General features: G+C 42.1%; 1 protein-coding gene across 2 annotated transcripts in view; it reads left to right on the top strand.

Annotated features, from left to right (window-relative positions):
* The window catches only part of SPIDR (scaffold protein involved in DNA repair), a 564,249-nt gene that overhangs the window by 540,976 nt on the left and 2,196 nt on the right, over positions 1-21,077 (top strand). For both annotated transcript variants that reach the window (XM_080801921.1, XM_080801922.1), the window contains exons 15-19: positions 3,150-3,336; positions 4,013-4,165; positions 15,375-15,468; positions 16,470-16,584; positions 16,887-16,940. In XM_080801921.1, coding sequence (XP_080658047.1) covers positions 3,150-3,336; positions 4,013-4,165; positions 15,375-15,468; positions 16,470-16,584; positions 16,887-16,940 — 603 coding nt within the window. The remainder of the gene's footprint in view (positions 1-3,149; positions 3,337-4,012; positions 4,166-15,374; positions 15,469-16,469; positions 16,585-16,886; positions 16,941-21,077) is intronic.

Genomic DNA, 21,077 nt, shown 5'->3' with positions numbered 1-21,077 from the left:
TGAAACTGTTCCAAAAAATAGAAATGGAAGGGAAACTTCCAAACTCATTCTATGAGGCCAGCATTACCTTGATCCCAAAACCAAAGACCCCACCAAAAGGAGAATTACAGACCAATATCCCTGATGGACATGGATGCAAAAATTCTCACCAAGATAGTAGCCAGTAGGATCCTATAGTACATTAAAAGGATTATTCACCATGATCAAGTGGGATTTATTCCTGGACTACAGGGGTGGTTCAACATCTTCAAATCAATCAGTGTGATACACCACATTAATAAAAGAAAAGACAAGAATCATATGATTCTCTCAATTGATAAAAAAAAAAATGACAAAATGCAGCATCCTTTCTTGATTAAAACTCCCCACAGGGTAGGGGTAAAGGGAATATACCTCCATATCATAAAAGCCAAATACAAAAAACCCACAGTGAATATCATCTTCAATGGGGAAAAACTGAGAGTTTTTCCCTTAAGGTCAGGAACATGACAGAGATGTTCACTCTCAGTATGGTTGTTCTACATAGTACAGGAAGTCATAGCCTCAGCAATCAGACAACAAAAAGAAAGAAAACACATCCAAAACAGCAAAGAAGAAGTCAAACCAAAGCTGGAAGCATCACAATTCTGTATTTCAAGCTGTATTACAAAGCTGTAATCAAGCTGGTATCATCAAGATAGTATGGTACTGGTATAAAAATAGACACATAGTCAATGGAACAGAATAGAGAACCCAGAAATGGAACCTCAACTCTATGGTCAACTAATCTCCAACAAAGCAAGAAAGAATATCCAATGGAAAAAAAGACAGTCCCTTAACAAATGGTATTGGGAAAATCAGACAGCCACATGCAGAAGAATGAAACTGGACCATTTTCTTACACCATATACAATAATAAAGTCAAAATGGACAAAAGACCTAAATGTAGGACAGGAATCCATCAAAATCCTTGAGGAGAACACAGGCAGCAACCTCTTGACCTCAGCCACAGCAATTCTTGCTAGACATATCTCCAAAGGCTAGGGAAACAAAAGCAAAAATGAACTATTGGGACTTCATCAGGATAAAAAGCTTTTCTATAGCAGGGGAAACAGTCAACAAAACTAAAAGGCAACCTATGAAATGGGAGGAGATATTTGCAAATGTCTTATCAGATAAAGGGCTAATATCCAAAATCTATAGAGAACTTACCAAATTCCACACCCAAAAAACCCCACATAATCCAGTCAAGAAATGGGCAGAAGATATGAACAGATATCTCTACAAAGAAGACATACAGTGGCCAACAGACTCATGAAAAAATGCTTGACATCACTCATCATCAGGGAAATACAAATCAAAACCACAGTGAGATACTACCTCACACCGGTCAGAATGGATAAAATTAATAACTCAGGAAACAATAGATGTTGGTGAGGATGCTGAGAGAAGGGAACCTTCTTACACTATTGGGAATGCAAGCTGGTACAGCCCTCTGGAAAACAGTACAGAGGTTCCTTAAAAGTTAAAAACAGAATTATCCTATGACCCAGCAATTACAGTTATCCAGAGGATAAAAACATGATGATCAGAAGGAGCACCTGCATCCCAGTGTTTATGACAGCAATGTTCACAATAGCCAAACTGTAGAAAGAGCAGTGTCCATTGACAGAGGAATTGAATAAAGAAGATGTGGGGCATAATATATGATGGAATATTACACACCCATCAAAAATAATGAAATCTTGCCATTCACAATGATGTGGATAGAACTAGAGTATTATGCTAAGCGAAATAAGTCAGAAAGATAAATATCACATGATTTCACTCATATGTGGAATTTAAAAAACAAGAGACTAACTGTAGGAAATAAACTAAGTGGTGTTGGTGGGTGGGTGGTTAGGGTAACTGGGTGATGGGCATTAAGGAGGGCACTTGATTTAATGAGCACTGTGTCTTATATGCAACTGATGAAAAACTAAATTGCACCCCTGAAACTAGTAATACAGTATGTTAACATAATTGTATTTAAATAAAAAGAAAAAAAAAACTAAAAAAAAAAAAAGTAAATTTGTTGCAGGTACAACAAAGATTTATACCTGCTTTACATCAGAGCGTATACAAAGTCTGAGACAAGTAACAAGTATTCCTGTCTCAGTCAGTTTGGGCTGCTGTGGCAAAATTCCATGCACTGTGTGGCTTAAACTGCAACAGTTTATTTCTCCCAGGTCTGGAGTACTGAAGTCTGAGGTCAAAGTGCCAACAGGTCAAGTTCTTAGGGAGGTTAGGGCTCCCTTGGTTTAAAATAGGATAATAGGATATCTCCTTGTATCCTTAACATGTGGAGAGGAGAAAGAGGAAATTACTGTCTTATAAGGACACAAATCCCATCACGAGGGCTCCACCCTTATGACCTTATTACCTGCCAAAGGTCCCACCTACCATTATCACATTGGAGATTAGGACTTCAGCATATGAATTGGGGATTTGGTGGGGGGGGGGTGAGATATAAACATTCAGTTTGAATCACTGATCCTTAGGAAACTTAGATCTAATAGGAAAGAAGGACCTGTATGGACTAAATATAAAACAATGCGGTAATTAACATTCTAGATATGGGAAAGAGTGATCTGGAGGAAAAGAACAATCCCCGTGAGTTGTTCATGGACAAGTACAGTACTACTGTGTACAGTAGTGCCAGGGAAGGGCAGATTGTATCCTAGTAAAGGAGCCGATTATTTTTTTTTTTTTAAGATTTTATTTAATTGACAGGGAGCCGGCTAGAGAGGGAACACAAGCAGGGGGAGTGGGAAAGGACGAAGCAGGCCTTCTGCTGAGCAGGGAGCCGATGCTGGGCTTGCGGGGATCATGACCTCAGCTGAAGGCAGACACTTAATGACTGACCCACCCAGGCGCCCCTAAAGGAGCCCTTTAAACAGGTACAGGGTTTAGGCTCTCAGAGCACAGTCATGTCAATGGGGGCTAGTGACCAAGATATGCAGAGTCTATTGCATATTTGAAAATATTTGTTGGAATGATAACTAAAATTGTTAGTAATAATCATCTAACTTAATTGCTTTATTAAAGCTTTGGATGTAAGAATAGCTAGTAAAGTTAATAGACTTGACTATGTCTTTGAATTGTAGCTAAACAGTTTGCTTCCTCCGCAGCAAAGGGAGATTTGGCTGATGGTGACTGATGCCACCCTCCAGATGCAGGATGAGAATAACTCTGACCTCCCCAAAACCATACCAGTCTGTGTGGCCCCCTCATGTGTGTTGAGCCAGGAAGTTCTGGAAGCGCTCACCGAAGCTGTCTCTCATAGCTTTCTCTTCAGGGACACTGTCCGAGCCCAGGGTATGCTTTCTTCTTCATAGTTTGACCCAGTGGTGACTGATAGACGCCATAAAATGGCATTGTAGCTTTGCCTTTCTCTGGAACTTCTGGCTCCTTCGTGAAGCTAACCTTGGACATGGCACATGGAGTGGAAGAGGCCTGTGGTACCAGCCTTCAGCTTTCACTAGCCCCTGTCATGGGCCACCTGGAGAGAACCAGAACCCCTGCAGGGCTGACACTCCCTGTGAAAGATGCCATTGGTGACTCACGGATTGTCTCTTGGTGGCACACTTACAGGCGCAGAAGTCACTTGAAGCCATTGCCTGGAACATCACTTTTTAAAACAAACAAAAAGCTGGAATATTATAAATATCCACAGATCAGTTAGCTCTTTTTTTCCAGGGATCAAACTGGAATCCTGCCCAAACTATGTATTTTTATTTTATTTTGTTGAGGTATAGTTTGTGTACCACAGAAATCACTATCCTAAAATGAATTTGAATCTAGTTTTATGTGCTTGGCCCACTTAGCACACTGGTGGCTTTCTGTACAGTGCATGTGTCATTGGATACAATGGATGGGCCCCAAAACTGTGCCCTCTGCCTATGGGGGGTTGGCAAAGGACCCTGTCTTCACTGGCAGGATAACTCACTTTTTTCTTCAGTGCTTCAATAATCTGAAGGGTCTCTGTTGGCAGGTCAGATTGTTTGTGTTGAACGAAGTGTCCTCTTGCTTCAAAAGCCCCGTTTGGGTGTGGACTCCGGAGCTCACTCCTGTGAACTGACTGGCCCTGTGAAGCTCAATGAACTGGTTTCTGTTACTCAGGTCAACTCCATTTGCAGCGTTCAAGGTGGGTAGTCAATCCTGGAGGAAATGGTATTTGTATATTTTTAAATATCATACTTCATATTAATTTCATTTATTCAACAAGTTTTTATGTCTGATATGTTCCAACCTTTGGATTAGAACAAAATCAGAAGAGGTTCTCGCCTCTTAGACTTCTAATGTGTATAGAAAGACCTCAGGGAGCTGTGCACACAATCAAGCATCGAACTGCAATGTGCTGAGTGCTCCAGGTGCTCATTGCTGAGACCTCACCTTGTCAGGGAGCTCACTGTAGTCTCCCCAAGGACAGGAGCCTTGTGCTGAGATCTGTAGGATAGGAAGTAATCATTTATGTAACTGAGCAGGAAGACTATCTGACTGGAAAAGAATAGGCCATAAAGGCTGCAGACCTGGCAAGGTGGGGGAGCACCAGAGTCTGGAAGGAGGCAGGAACTGCATACAGTTGGATGGTTGGAAGGACTGGAGATTAGGCTGAAGGGCCAACCACTGCCCAAGTGGGTGGCCCTGGCAGGAGTGTACTCTGTCATCGACAGAGACAGGTATTCCAGGTTTTGTCTCTGCAGAGCAGAGTTGAAGGACCAGGGCCTTGGGTAGTATTCAGTGGGAAGGCAAGCACCAGTCCCAAGATGTGAAACAAAGGAGGAGGCAAAGTAAATTTGGAAGTGGGTTTATTTGGGAAAAACTGACAGGTTGAGTAGTGAATTCGGTACAGAGGGAGCAAGGCATAGATAGAGAGTGAGAATTCTGAGATTCTGGCTTAGGCAACAAGGCAGTGGTAGAGCTGTTTACTGGAGTAGGACATGGTGGAAGAGGCCAGCTTTGAGAGAACAATCTTAGCTCTGTCTTGGAGAGTTTAGGTGTTTTTGGTACATCTGAGATGTTTCAGTAGCTGGTTGGACATATGAGTCTGGTGCTGAACACAGCATTAATACTCTTTTTTAGCTTTCACATGTTTTTAGTGATAAAGTAGTGCATGTCCAATGGAACTAGTGAAAGATTAATAAAGGGAAAGAGAAACAGTTTCCTGCCATGCCACACCCCGTTAACACAGGAACACATGCATTTGCCCCCTTTGGAGGAACCTGTGTGACTTCACAATACTTTGTAAGCCCATTATCCTGTCACGTGCTTTCCTCACTTATCTTAGTACTTTAGGAGGGATGTCCATCCAGGTGGATAGATAAAGATGTAGCTCAGGATAGTAATAGTTCCATAATATTCCCTCCTATGAATAAACTCTCTCTCCGCTGATGGATATCAAAGATGTTCCTCTGTTTTTGCAGTTATAAACAAGGCTGAAATAAACATCCTTCAAATCAATTTCTACTGATGTCTATGCAAAAAGATTTCAGGGTCTTAGGGTTCATGTATTTTTTAACCAACTTTTTTGAGATATAACTTACGTAGCTACAATTCAGTCATTTAAAATGTTTTAGTATATTCCCAGAGTTGTACAGCCATCACCCCAATGTAATTTAAAACATTGTCAGGGCATCTGGCTAGGTCAGTCGGTAGAACATATAACTCTTTTTTTTTTTTTAAGATTTTATTTATTTATTTGACAGACAGAGATCAAAAGTAGGCAGAGAGGCAGGCAGAGAGGAGGAAGCAGGCTCCCTGCCGAGCAGAGAGCCCGATGCGGGGCTCGATCCCAGGACCCTAGGATCATGGCCTGAGCTGAAGGCAGAGGCTTTAACCCACTGAGCCACCCAGGCACCCCTAGAACATATAACTTGATCTCAGGTTGTGAGTTTGATAGCACATTGGGTGTAGAGATTATTAAAAAAAAAAAAGAAAGAAAGAAAAGAAAGGAAGGAAGGGAGAAAAACTAACTGAGGGTTTTGGAGGGGAGAGGGGTGGAGGTTGGATGAGCCTGGTGGTGGGTATTAAGGTGGGCACGTATTGCATGGAGCACTGGGTATGGTGCATAAACAATGAGTCTTGGAACACTGAAAAACTAAAATTAATTTTTTTTAAAAAGTATTTAAAAAGAAACATTGTCATCATCCCAAAAATAAACCTCACGCCCCTTGTCGGTCACTCCCCATTATGCTATCCCACCCCAGCCTTACCCTGGTCTTAGGAAAGCACTAATCTACTTTCTGTCTTTATAATAGGATTTGCTTATTCTGGATATTTCACATATATGGAATCACACATTATATAGTCCTTCAAGATTGACTTCTTTCACTTGGCATAATGTTTTCAAAGTTATCCATGATGTACCAGATATCAGCACTTCATTTCTTTTTTATGGCTGAATATTTCATTGTATGGATATACCACATCTTGCTTTATCCATTCATCAGTTAATGGACATTGGGTTGTTTCCACTTTTTGGTTATTGTAAATGGTGCTGCTATGGATATTTATGAACAAGTTTTTGTTTGAACAACCTTTTTCAAATTTTGCATATGTATCTAGGAGTAGAACTGCTGGATCATATGGGAAACCCTGTGCTTAGCCTTTTTGAAGAAATGTGTAAGTGTTTTCCCAAGTGGCCACACTATTGGTATATCCTTAATATTAAAAGATATTAAGTTAATTTCCAAAAAGCATACAAAAATTCACATTTTCAAAAGTAATTCCTAAGAGGCCTACTTCCCCAGGCTTGCCCACTACTAGATTCCTGAATCTTTTGATAATTTTTATGAACAGCAAAACTCTGATCCCATTGTTGTTGGTTTAATTCACATTCCCCTGCCTGCTTGTGAGATTGAGCACTCATTCATTGTGTTGAGGCAATTTGGATTTTCTTCTCTGTGCATCTTCTTTTAGTGTTAGTACCAAAACATGACTAAGACTGTGATTTGAAGAAATGTTATTTCTTCATTTCTTCATTTCTTCTTCATTCTTCACTTCTTCATTTCTTGAGAAATCTCAAATGTGATTTCTCAAATGTAATTTGAGAAATGAGAGCAGTATAGCCTTGTGGTTCTGAAGAAAGCAGACTCTAACAAGCCACCTGTCATCTGGGTCTTCCATTTTCTCATCTGTAACACAGGTCTAATAGAATCCACCTTAAAGCATTGTTGAGAATCAAATAAGATAATGCACATGAGGCTTTAGGGCCTTGGAGCACTCACAGACTAATGGAGAAGGATGATATCTCAGTGCTTCCACTGCTACAGACCAGGAGGGCTGGTTGAGGGCAAGAGCCAGTGAGGCAGCTTGGGATAGTTAGGATTGGTCAGAGTGGTGACAGTCTTCCAGACAGATGAAGGCCATATGGAAAACCCACAGTGGAGGCCAGGCCCTCTTGGGACAGAGCTAGCTCTGTCTTGTTCTACTATTCCCACCCATGCTAAGGAGGTTGTATGATCAATTTGTTGTATTAAGTGAAGCAATTCTGTCAGCACCATAGATAGACTATGGTACAAAGCTGGATTAGTTTCTTATAGGCTGTTTGGAAGCGTGCAGGGAAGGAAGGGCTGAGAGTCTACAGAGGCTAAGTGGACTGTGGGGGTTTCCAAGAGTTGGCTTTGCTGGGCCTCTGGACACAGGCTGTGAGGGCAGTGCACAGTGCAGATGCATGGCCTGCAGCAGATGCACTGTGCACCTGTCCTTGTCACTCTGCCCACCTCCTGCTACCGCTTGCACGTCTCCACCACCTCCAGAGGCCTCCCTTCCACCTTCATTCTCTTCACTGGCTGCCACCTGTTCTCATCCTACCCTCACCTCTCTCAGAGCCCAGGATTGGTCAGGTGCTGAGAGAGAAGGGTGTGAGAATAGCCTCCCAGCAGTGTTCGCTGCCCCACATTTGAGAGGGACTGCCACTCACCCACACTGCCTAAGCTGCATGGGACCCTGGGGCAACTGGGTGACTCAGTTGGTTGAGCATCTGACTCTTGGTTTTGGCTCAGGTTGTGATCTCATGGGTCATAGGATGGAGCCCTGCTTCAGGCTCAATGCTCAGCATGGAGTCTGCTTAAGATTCTCTCCCTCTGCTCTCTCTTTCTCTCAAATAAATAAATCTTAAAAAAAAAAAAAAAAAGCTGTATGGGACTCTGTTATCATAAGACCATAAGAATAACCACCACCTATAGCACCATGTTATGAGAAAATATGTACCTGAAGATCTGGCTTCTAAGGGAAGGTTTGAAACCTAACCCATTATCCATAGCCAGTGAATGCACAGAGATGCAAAAAGAGGAAAACATGTAGATTCTTGTGGGGAAAGAGAAGACCTGGTTTTTCTAGTTTCTGAAGAACTTCATATTTTTTAAAAAATAATGTATAGGTGGGATTAACAAAATATAAAATTATAACCATTTTATAGATTGTTAAATTATCTTTTTCTTTTTTTCCTAAGATGAATACCGAGATTATTGATCTTAGATATGTTGTAGTGTATGCATACAGTGCTTTAAATTCCTCTCTAAGCACTGCTTTTGCAGTTTTGATGTGTTTTTATTTTCATTTAGTTCAAAATATTTTAAAATTTCTCTTGAGATTTATTCTTTGACCCATGTGTTACTTAGAAGTATATTAATCTCCAATTATTTGGGAGTTTTTCAGCTATCTTTCTGTTATTGACTTCTGTTTAATTTCGTTATGGTCTAAGAGCATACTTAGTATGATTTCTATAAATTTAAATGTATTTTATGCCCCCACTTTGTGTTCTGTCTTGATGGATGTTCCACATGAGCTTGAGAAAAATGTTTATTCTGCTGTCATTGGATGGCATATTCTGTAAATGTCAGTTAGAGTCAATTGATTGATGGTGCTGTTCAGTTCAACTATGATTTTCTGCCTTTAAATCTGTCAGTCATTTATAGAAGGGTGTTGATGTCTCAAAGAATAATAAATAAGATATAATGGTAGGTTTATTTATCTCTCCTTGAAGTTCTATCATTTTGCTTCACATATTTTCACAGTCTGTTGTTACACGCACATACACATTAAGGATTGTTGTATCTTCTTGGTAAATTGACTCTCTTATCATTATTTAATGCCCTTCTTTATCTCGGATAATTTTGTTAATCTAAAGTCTGCTCTGCTTGAAATTAATATAACTTTTAACTCTCTCTTATTGGTGTTAGCAGGTTATATCATCTTCCTTAACTTTACTTTTAATCTTTATGTGTCTTTAGAGTTGAAATGGGTTTCTTGTAGACAACATAGAGTTAGCTCTTGTTTTTCTGCCCACTCTGATAGTCTCTTTTGTGTTTTTGAACCATTCACATTTAAAATCAGTACTCATACATAATTGGATTAGTATCTATCATATTTATAATTATTTTCTGTTCATTGCTCATTTTGTTTGTTTGTTTGTTTGTTTAAAGATTTTATTTAGGGCGCCTGGGTGGCTCAGTGGGTTAAGCCGCTGCCTTCGGCTCAGGTCATGATCTCAGGGTCGTGGGATCAAGTCCCGCATCAGGCTCTCTGCCTGCTACCCTCTCTCTCTGCCTGCCTCTCTGTCTACTTGTGATCTCTCTCTGTCAAATAAATAAATAAAATCTTTAAAAAAAAAATAAAATAAAAATAAAGATTTTATTTATTTATTTAACAGATAGAGATCACAAGTAGGCAGAGAGGCAGGCAGAGAGAGAGGAGGAAGCAGGCTTCCCACTGAGCAGAGAGCCTGATGGGGTGCTCTCTCCGAGGACGCTGGGATCATGACCCGAGCGGAAGGCAGAGGCTTTAACCCACTGAGCCACCCAGGCGCCCGTGCTCGTTTTTTTATCTACCCTCTTTCTGCCTTTTCTCATTTCAGTTGAGCATTTTATGATTCTATTTTCTCCTCTCTCTCAGCATATTAACACTTTTTTTTTTTTAAACATTCTTTAGTGGTTGCCCTAGATACACTTACAATGAATCAAGTCCACTTTCAAACTTGATTTGTTTTTTGTTTTTTTTTTTTTAAGATTTTATTTTTATTTATTTATTTGACAGACAGAGATCACAAGTAGGCAGAGAGGCAGGCAGAGAGAGAGGAGGAAGCAGGCTCTCCACGGAGCAGAGAGCCCGATGTGGGGCTCGATCCCAGGACCCTGGGATCATGACCTGAGCCGAAGGCAGAGGCTTTAACCCACTGAGTCACCCAGGTGCCCCCTCAAGTCCACTTTCAAATAACACTATCCTGCTTCAGGGGTAGTACAGGTATCTTCTAAGGATATTCTCATTTCCTCCCTCCCATTCCTTAGAACATTGCTGACATTCACTTCACTTATCCGTAAGGTATAGTCACTGAATATATTGTTACTATTATTTAAACAAACTACTATATTTTAGATTAATTTAGAGTAACAAATGTAATGGATTTTCTTTCACCTTCATATATTCCTTCTCTAATCCTCTTCCATGAGTTTATGTAGGTCCAGTTTCTGACCTATATTATTTTCTTTCACACATCACCATTTCAGTCTAGAGTTCCCTGTGGGTCTCTCTCTGAAGCTGTACTGTAGGCCTCTGGGTGGGTCAGGTGGATGTGTAAACACTGCTATCACAGTACTGCCAGATCTTCTGATAAGAACCAGTTAACTAAGGATTAAGAGAAAACAAAACCCCAGCTGCAAAATAGCAAAGATTGGCCCAGCCTCCCATGCAGGAACACCCCAGCCAATGCAGAGGCTGGAGCACTGACCAGATCACACTGACAGGGAGGCATAGAGGCTCCCTGCCCTGCTCTCCAGCCCGCTGTGGGCTCACCCAGATTCAACTCCCATCGAAGCCACGCAAGGCTAGAGTCCTCACTACTTTGTGAAGTAACAATAGTAGACACCCCATTTGCAGCAACTCAGCCTTGTCCTACTCTGCCCATCCCTGTTCCAGAAAGTCCAGTGATGGCTTGTCCAGAGGTAGCCGCAAGCAGGATCTTTCATCATCTGTAAGAAGTCAACTCTGGAAGTTGGATAGCTCTCTTGAAGCAGCTAAATCAGCTGGACATCGGGGTCTCCAACAGGGTTTTGAACCTTGAAGATAATTGAGCGTTTTCTCTAAGCAGGGCTTGAACAGACTCATAGTACAGCCCTGTGAGCCAGTCACCCACTGGGAAATAAAATTTGTCCACCTGCATGAGTGCTTTTAGGAAATGGAGGCTCTGTGAGGGAATGGTGCCTAGTGCTTCCCTCGGGTTCCCAGGCCTTCTCATTACATTTCCCAAACATCAGCATCCAGACTATGCAAGGACTTCTTCCCAGTTTACTTGTTTAGCATGACAAAGTTTTGCAGCACTGATTTTTATCCATTTGCATTGCTCGCCACTTCTTTATATACCCTTGCTAGTGGGCGGTGGTTTTGTTCACCACTGTGGGCATGAACTCAGCAAGCGCACGTTTGTACTCTGTCTCCCTGGGAAGGCATGGCCAAGTCCTGTCTTCAAACCAGGCTTTGGCCTCTAACTAGCAGGAAACACTTCTGACCCCCAACTTCTTTCATCAGAAAAAAAGGTTGGAGAGGAGGGTGTGGTGGAGAGTTAAAAGTCACTGAAGAAAATACCAGAGCACGTAGCTGCTATGTGCCCTACTAGAAAGGAGCCACTGCACTTCCCAGGAAGAAGCCTTTGAAGGAACCTTTTTAAAAAGATGTTTTAATAAATATGTGATATACCTTTCCCAAGCCTAATTACAAGAGATTTCTATAAATAAGATAAGGAAAGTAAAAGCTTTTAATAGCATATTGCAGCCAAATGACGAGTATGGTGTCAAAACCTCCAAACTTTAGTAATTTTTTTTTCCTTCTGATGTTCACATAAATGAATAGTACACTTCCCAGTCATCCCTTGGAATTTATTTAGAGTTACCAGAAGGCACTTCCAGTGGTGTGTAGACTCCAAATGAAATAAATTTCTTCAATGTGTCTTGTTCCCTATTGGAAGGAAATTGCTTAATCCCATCTAAACGTAAATGCAGTTAACACCCAAAGATATCCTAGGATAAAAAGGAAGTTAAGTTGGTAGCAGTCTTCTTTTTACTAGTTCATGTAGCAGACGCTAAGTAGTGCTGGGCACAGACACCCATGGAATAGAAGCGACTCATCTTGCTTGGCCCTACTTAATGCGTCTGCCTGTTGTGAATTGGTCAACACTCCTTTCCGGCTGTATTATAAGCCATTATTGACTTTACTTTTCATCCCTTTGACTCAATCTTGATTAGATTTGCAAGGATAATGAAATTAGCTGGGACAGCCTTTTCAAAATCAAGATCTATTATTTTCATTTTTAAAAAGTCTTTCAAGTGGGCATTGCATGAATGCATTTTAGTAAATCAAGCCTACTTAGTTGTAACAATTGTTTTATCCTCTACAGATAAATTTTCTTCTAATGCTTGTTCTAGTGGGGAATGAAATTCTTTGCTCCAGGAGTGGGAGGGATGATTCTTCTATTTTTCTGGAAACTTAGGTCACGTCTTAACTCCTTTTCAAATGTCTTATTTCACCACTTTTCAACAGGAATGGTCTGGGATTTGCCAGCGTGTCTAGATGATATCTGTAATGCTTCACATTTCAAGAAAGTAGACCATCTCAATTTCCTGTTTAAAATTCCTCACTGGCTTCTCATGCCTTCCAAGTCTAAAATCCCCAGTTAAGACCCTGGTGACTTGGGTCTCGCAACCTCACAGCCATGTCACCTGCCTTTCCATCATGCCCCTTTGGCCTCTAGCCCTGCCTCAGGGTACAGGGTCAGCCTGTACCCTCCACCCCACCTGCAGCCCCACCTCATGTATCTTCTTTTGGGAAAACTTCCCTGACCTTGTAGAGGGCCTCTCTTCTCTACCTCCAGGAGCCTTTTCCATTTCTCAATGTAGCATTTATTTCATGGTATTTTTTAATAGGCTATTTTTAGAGAAGTTTTGAGTTTATAGCAAAGTTGAGCAGAAAGTACAGAGTTTCCCCATACCCTACACATGTACTGAGTTTCCCACTATCAATATCCCCCACCAGGGTGGTACATTTGTTATAGTTGATGATATATATATATATATATATCCTACATTGTCACATCATAATCACCCAAAGTCCAGAGTTTACACTGGAGTTCACTCTTGGTGTTTTACATTCTATGGGTTTAGACATGTGTGACATGTATCCATTACTATGGTATCATACAGAATGGTTTCACTAACCTAAAAGTCCTCTGCTCTACCTACCTCCCCCTTAATACCTGGCAACCACTGATCTTTTAACTATCTGTTTAGTTTTGGAGTTTTTTCTGTCTGTGTAGTTTTGTTTTTTCCAGAATGTTGTAAAGTTGGAATCATGCAGTATATAGCTTTTTCAAACTGGCTTCTTTCACTAAGCAATGAGCATTAAGCAATGAGCATCATTATGTCTTTTCATAGTTTGATAGCTCATTTATTTTTAGTGCTGAGTAATATTCCATTGTCTGGAGGTACCACAGCTTATTTATCCATTCACCCACTAAAGGACAGCTCGGTTGCTTCCAAGTTGTGGCAATTAAGAATAAAGCTGCTATAAACATCTTTATTCCAGTGTTCGTTTGGACATAAGTTTTCAGCTCCTTTGGATAAATACCACCAAGTACAATTGCTGTATCATATGGCATGACTATGTTTAGTTTTATAAGAAACTGCCAAAATAGCTACACCATTTTGCATTCCCACCAACTAGGAATGAGTGTTTCTGTTGCTCCACATTCTTACCATAATTTGGTGTTGTCAGTGTTCTGGATTTTGGCCATTCTAATAGGTATGGAGTGTTTGGGTGTTTTTTGTTTTGTTTTGTTTTGTTTGTTTTTGTTTTTTTACTTATTGAGGTATAGTTGACTTACAGTGTTACATGAGTTTCAATTATTTTTATTTTTAATTTTCTGAGGAACCTCCATACTCTTTTCCAGAGTGGATGCCCCACTTTGCCTGCCCACCAGCAGTGCACTATGGTTCCTTTTTTCCACATCCTAACTAACACTTGTTATTTCTTGTCTTTTTTATTTTAGCCATCCTAACAGGTGAGGTGACATCTCACTGTGATTGTGATTTGTATTTCCTTGATGATGAGTGTTGTTGAGCATCTTTTCATATGTCTTTTGCTATCCAAATGCCTTCTTTGGAAAAATGTCTATTCAGTTCCTCTGCCCATTTTTAATTGCAATTTTGTGTGTGTGTGTGTTCTCCGTGTTTTAATTTGCATTTCCCTTATCACATGATGTTTGACATCTTTCATATGCTTATTTGCCATCTGTAAATATCTGTGAAGGTCTTAGGCCCATCTTTAATTGGGTTGTTTGTGTTGTTGAGTTTTAAGAGTTCTTTGTATATTTTGAATGACAGTCCATTATCAGATGTGTTTTCTGTGAATATTTTCTCCCATATTCATGATGTTTTTATCATTATTTGGTCATCTCAACCAGACAATGGCGTTCACAAGAGTAGGGACTGTAGCATTCATTGTTACATATTTTGTGCTAAATATATATCCCACACTAAGTAGCATTGTATGCATATTTGCTTGTTGAATAAATAAATCACAAATATTGGATTAAAAAAGAAGGAAACCAGAGAAATCACATACGAGGAGATATGAACAAAGCAATAAGAATATTTCTCTTTCCTTATCAAAGAAGTAGAAACTATGATAAGGAATTCCATTATACCTATTAAGGAGGCAAATAGTGAGATGATGCTAGCATGCAGCTCAGAGAAGCTAGCACTCTGTAAGTGAATGGTGAAAGTGTGAATCAGGAAATCCTCGTGGGAAACACCTCCTAAAAGGGTGTTTCTATCTCCAATATTCATATTCTTGACAGAGTGATTCTGCTGCCAGGAATCTATCCTAAGGAAGGGATCTTAGTACAGGAAAGGCCTTATGTGGAAAGTTGTCCACTGCCTCAGACCTGTATTTACAATATGGAGGGAACCATGACACATCACCTAAATGGAATATCGATAAGACAGTCCTTATGACAGCTCTACAGCAACCTACAAAGTATAATGATACAGTGCCCTGACGGTTTGCTTGTTATGATTTCAGTATGTATGCATCTGGAAAAAAAGACTAAAAAAGATGAGGCAGAGTAGGAAAACTTGTTTGGGTAGTAATGTGGGCAAGTTTTAAAACTTACTTTTTACTGTTGTAGTTTTGTTTGTGCAGTACATGGAAATTATAAAAAGCTTGGGACCATTTATATAAACTCGTAAGTGAGAAAAAAGGGTCTAAGGAATCTCATGTTACCATCTGTGTCTTGAGGGGCAAGAGAATTTGGGAGGGAAGACACTGCCTCTGGAACTCCAGCTTTTGCTTTCTCTTGGGCCTAGGCACTGTAGTTGGTGTGGATGAGAGCACTGCTTTCTCCTGGCCCACTTGTGACATGTGTGGCAACGAGAGATTGGAACTGAGCCCAGGAGACAGGTAAGGGTGCGGGAGCTGGCCTGAAAGACCCCAGGGCAGCTGCAGCCAGTCCTAGGGGCTCCTCTGACACCCTGCCTCGGGCCACCTTCCCCTACTAAGGGCAAGGCATGAGCTCCCAGTGGGAGATCAAGTTCCTGCACTGCAGCCCAGAGGCCATAGCATTAGGTGTGTTTACTTCTTTATAACAGAGGTTTTTGCTGGTCCTTTCAGTTCCTCCTATCTTAAAGGAAAGAAGAGCCAGGTTTTGTACTCAGCTCTTTTATTATCAGTTAGGAGAAAAAGGAAAAAATCAGGGCAAACCTGAATAAATGAGACAAACTTGGTAACTATACAGCTTCTCTTTTGCAGGGGTGCAGACTTTTCCAGGGACCAGTGAACAGCTACATAAACAGATACTCCTTACCCAAACAGAGTTACTGCGTAGCCTCCCAAGGTGACTTTGTTACCTGTCAGACAGGGGCATGCTCGTTACTTTCCTCCTTAATAACTAAGGGGCAAGTGTTTTCTTGATGCCTCATGGGTTGGTGGTCTTATGTATAAACAAGTCATCACTGGATTGTTTTAGAGACAAGGAGAGTGTGTACTACAGGTTTACTTGGTAGCAAGAAGGAGCATAACTACTGGTGATTAGAAGTAGGTTTTCCTGTTCAGGCAGAGGGGAGGCCCTGACTTCCCCTTGCTGAGCAGAGGGCCTCCACTTCACTTCATGGGATGTTTGCTGTCATCCTCTATGCCCAGCTTGAATGAGGCTTCCTGAGTGTCCCTTCCATCCCCTGGGCCGTCAATTGCCCATGCAGCCATCAGCCAGAAGCTGACGCTGATCCCTCAGAACACGCTGAGCTTCTTCTGGCCTATTTCAGGAACTTGGTTTCTGAGAGTAAATCCCCCTTTTCTATATCAGCAAACACTCGTGTTTAGAAAAAAAATGTCTGTCTACTGCTAGATTCTTCTGATTTGTGCCTTTTCAAGTCTTATCTTCCCTGTGTGTTTCCAAATAACAGAGACACCTTTTCCTGTGGGGACTGCTCCCGTGTGGTCACCTCTCCTCTTCTCAGAAGGCACCTGCAGGTGTTCCTGGACTGTCCCTCTCGACCCCAGTGCACAGTGAAGGTCAAGGTAGGAGCGGTGTAAGAGGTCGTGTGCTTCCTACTCCACATCATAGAGCCGCTCTGCTGCACTAGTCAAGAGGGCAGCATCTATTGTTCCTTCCCTGGGGAGGGGATGGGAAGGATAGCCCCTCAGGAAAGCAGTCTTTCCACATCCATAACTTACAGTCATGTTTAACATAAGGCTCTGAGGTGGAAGCTCCTAAAGAGATGGAGGTTGAACATTAACACCTGATTGAACATGATTAGATTGAACATGAGCACCTGCCTCAGCCCTGGGAGTTTAATCAGCCCGCCCCACTGTTATTGCAGCTGTCCCAGACCAGTATTTCTTCACTCCTGAGGGTTGCCGCCTGCGAGGATGGGGTAAGTCCAGGGACATGCAGCCCAGGTGTGAACCCCTGTGTTCTTAAGCCCTGAGTCAGTGGGTCTCCTCTCCAGGTGAAGATCCCTGTCCTATGTACTTCCACTTACAACAAAGTGTCACAGTATCATTGTGTGCATGCTAGGTGTTCAGACTGTACCAAGACACGGGTAAGTCTTACTGCTGTCATTCCCTGACAAATACTTGTGTCGGTTCATGAGATCCTTTTCTTTTCGGAATTGAATGATTTCCTGACCAAACTTGCAGTAGATACATCAATATGACCCCACTGGCTTTGATGATAGTTAGACCGGCAACATTTCAAGTCCTACTGCCATGATTCATGTTAATAGAACAGAAATATCTGAGACACACGTTTTGTGTTTTTTAATTGCTGGGTATTCCAGAATGAGTAACTGGAAACTTGACCATTATTTCTCAGTATTGTTTTTGCCTTCCCTGAGAGTTACTATGGTGTGAAGCTGAATAAAGTGGTATGCTCCTCCAAGAAAACCACCACCTAAATATATATAATTTATGGTCTAGAGACAGTTTCTTCCTTGTGAAATTTGGCCCTCATAAACAAGAGAGGTCTGTCCTTGAGATGCCACCTCTGTCTTGTCCAAGCCATTTAAAAGCACCACAAGTGGCTTCAGGAATCCCTGAACCCCAGAGAAGTGCATTGGACACTGACCACTGGAGTGATGCCAGGGCACAGCCCCCAGGTCACAGAAGTTATCCAGGGCCAGTGTTAGGGTCCACATGCAAGTAGCGAACTTGGGCCAGCTGGAAGGTTGTGGTGAAAAGCGGGGTGATCATCTATAGAACTTTCTGATGGGGTCCCATGGTCAAATTCCAGCTCTGATTGCAGTCTGAACACAGGCTGAATTTATCCATCCTCTGGAGCTCTGAGGGGTTTCTCTCTCCAGTGGCAGCAAGCCTCTGCCCCTTAGGAGGTGCTGGCAGCTTGAGGAGGCAGAACAGCCATTTGTACTCCTTCCTCAAAACCACGGCTCTCAGAGTTTGGACTAAATTGGGACATGGATAAATCCATGAATAAGATCGTTGAGGATCACTGGTCTGACAATGGTTTCGACCCTGATTTCAGGGTGAAACTGCCTGTGGAGCTCTAAAAAGCATTTCTGGCTCCCACCCTAGGATAAAGCCCACCAGTCTGGGCGTTCCCTAAAGCAACTCTGTGACACCTCCAGCCCAGCACCAAACCTTTATCTAAAGGGCTGTTTCACAAGTAGGGATTGATGCATAGACCAGGCCGTAGGAGGGTTTATGAACTAGTTATTCCCTTAATGTTTAAAGTAAAATGTAAGTAAATAACTATAATAGACTAAGAACTATGTTTACCACTTTTCTCACACGTTGTCTTATTTAATCTCTGCAACATCTCAGTGGTGCAGAATCCACATTTTACCACTGAAGAAACAAGAGTGCAGGGTTCACAGTTACGGTCTCTGTTGGGTACATTGTTATCCCCACAAGTGACCACCTAATAGAATGGGGGGAGGGTGACCGGGATCCTTGTGTGTTTGTTTCTATTGTTCCTGAAGTTTATATGTTTAATGTGTGACAAGACAGTAGTACCTGTTGGCTGATCCCTTGTCACCTCATCTCTCTGTCTTTGAGGTGGGGGAGGATGAGGAAAGAAGGGCGTGATGCTGGGTAAGGCTGATGAATTAGAGGGAGCCTTAAACAGGTGCTAAAGATGGTAGATCTAAGTTATGAGGGAAGATATTTTCATGGAAAAGGTTGGGGAAAGTGTGGGGAAGACTTCTGCTTAAGGAGAACACAGCAAATGAATCAAAACCCACAACTTAAACAAAGAAGAACCAACAGCACTTGGGATGGCATATAGCTCCCTTTAGTCCCACACAACCACAAAGGTGCAGTGCCTGCCCTGAAGTTCCTCAGGTGGCCTTGGCTGGGCCCTACCAGGTTCGGGCCTGATCTCCCACTGGTTTCTCACAGGTTCCCTGGTGCTTCTTCTAGGAAGCCTCAAGCCATGGACTGCCCTTGATTACCCTACCTCCCTATAAGGGACCCAGAGACCAGGAGGAGGCCCTGGCAGAAATCCTGCCTCTTCATTTGATTTCCTTCTGACTGAAGCTGACTTGTACGTTTTACATATTATACTTCTTAACTCCAGTATGCCTGTAGGCAAAGCCCTACTTCTAAAGAGCTCGAGAGGTCGTGTGTACAACCATACTTTTGTGTGTGTGTGTGTGTGTGTGTGTGTGTGTGTATCAGTGTAGGTGGGTTTGCCCATGGGTGTACTTGTGTGTATACACCTGTCTGTGCTCATGTGTACATGTGTTGCCTGATTATGTGCCTATGTGTGCATGTGTGCACTGGGGGAGGGGCACAGGGGAGGGGCACAGGGTGGCAACAGCCTCGGGTGTTACCTTTCTGGGTGCCCTGTTATCGGAGCTGACACCAGGCAAAGTAGGGTAAATTGCAAACTTGGAGGGACAGAAATTCATCTCCCCTTCTCCAGTTTTACTCACAGTAGATGATCAGGACTTTATATCTGACCTGCAAGAAGCTGATAGGAGATGGGTACAAGAAGGACCTCTTGTGTTGACAAGAGCATGAGTTTTCCAGTCTGGATTCTGTCAGTTTTCTGGGTGAGAATGCACATTGGCCAAAATCCAAAGAATCAGATTAGGCTTTCCATGAGAACTCTACTCCCTAGAACAGATGTGCTGTTTCTGGTTAGGACACATGAGTGTTAAGTTTTATGCCTTAACTTTAATGGGTTCAAGTTACAGATGTAAAAACAATGGAGTTCGCTGCTGTTGTACATGTCAGTTCTCAAGCTCACATTACAGTGATAGGAAATTTGGAGTTTGTTTCCTTACTTTCAGAAAAAGAAAAGTTAAAGGAAAATATAGGGTGCCTTTTATAAAAATAGAGATACATTTTACACATTCATTACATTCATATGAACAGTGTGTTTGCATTTGCTGGCGTGATTTTTTTTTTTACCTCTCCATATTAATTCCCCCCAAATATATTGATGTCTACTTATAAATGATATAGTTAATATTGGCTATGATATAGTTATTATAAACTTTAGAGGTGAAACCTGACATTGTAAAAAGAAATGATCTGTTTCTGACTTTTCTTTCAAGTTAGAATCTGTACTTTTACCTCAAATGAGTGTACAAGTGCCTGGGCCTTCTACTTCCCCATACACAAATGTGCAAGGCTAGCTAAAGTGGGAAGAGACAGCAAATGAGTATCCAGCTGGCCTACCTCAGTCCTCCCAAACCTGGACAGCCCCTCACTGTGCACAGCCTTGTGTGTGCCTTCTGCATCAGCACCCCTGTGCTGGTTTTCTGCCATCTTTTCAGGGTCAGGCCCCTCATGGGTTCACAGCAAGCCCTTGATGAATGATCAAGGCAGTGGCCCATCAACCTGACATCAGTGTCACAGATAAGCTAAGCGGAGGAAGGCTTCAGCCATAGTTGTCCAGGCAGAGACTTTAGTTCTGTCTCTTCACCTGTCTTGATTACAACTCTTACTCCCCCTTCCCTCCATTAAACCACTCTGTTAACCTTACTCTAATTTTTACTAAAGAAGCCTAAACTCTACAAGTCATATTGAATACACTAAGTGTTTCACACCATGCCTGACTTAAAATACAGGAAAGCAAAATGATCACAGTGGTTTGGCATTAGAGCAGTGCCCACCTCCCAGATTGATCCTGCTATGTATTGCTTCAGAACAAACTATCTCAAAGCTTAGTGGCCTCCACACTTACTCTGCACATAGACCTGCAGTTTGGATAAGGCTCTGCCAGGACAACTCCTTTCTGCCCAACAGGATATCAGCTGGTACCCCAAAGGCTGGGTTAGAGTCACAGAACACCCTCAGTCCCTGGCCAGCTGTCATACTCCTGTTGCCTGGGACCTTCCCGGGCTCTGGCCAGAAACCACACAGTCTGGATTCCCTCAGGACATATGTCTGGATTCTGAGAGAGGCAGGCAGAGGCTGGGCACCTTCCTGACCAAGCTGAGGATGTCACTCAATGTCCCTTCCACCACACTCATCATAAGCAGTAGTCACTGAACCCAGCCCAGGATCCAGAGTGACAGCAGTGAAGTGCTCACCTTTGATGGGAA

The sequence above is a fragment of the Martes martes genome (assembly GCF_963455335.1).
Source record: "Martes martes genome assembly, chromosome: 4".
Taxonomy (NCBI): Eukaryota; Metazoa; Chordata; class Mammalia; order Carnivora; family Mustelidae; genus Martes; species Martes martes.
This window is presented reverse-complemented; position numbering and strand designations above follow the sequence as displayed.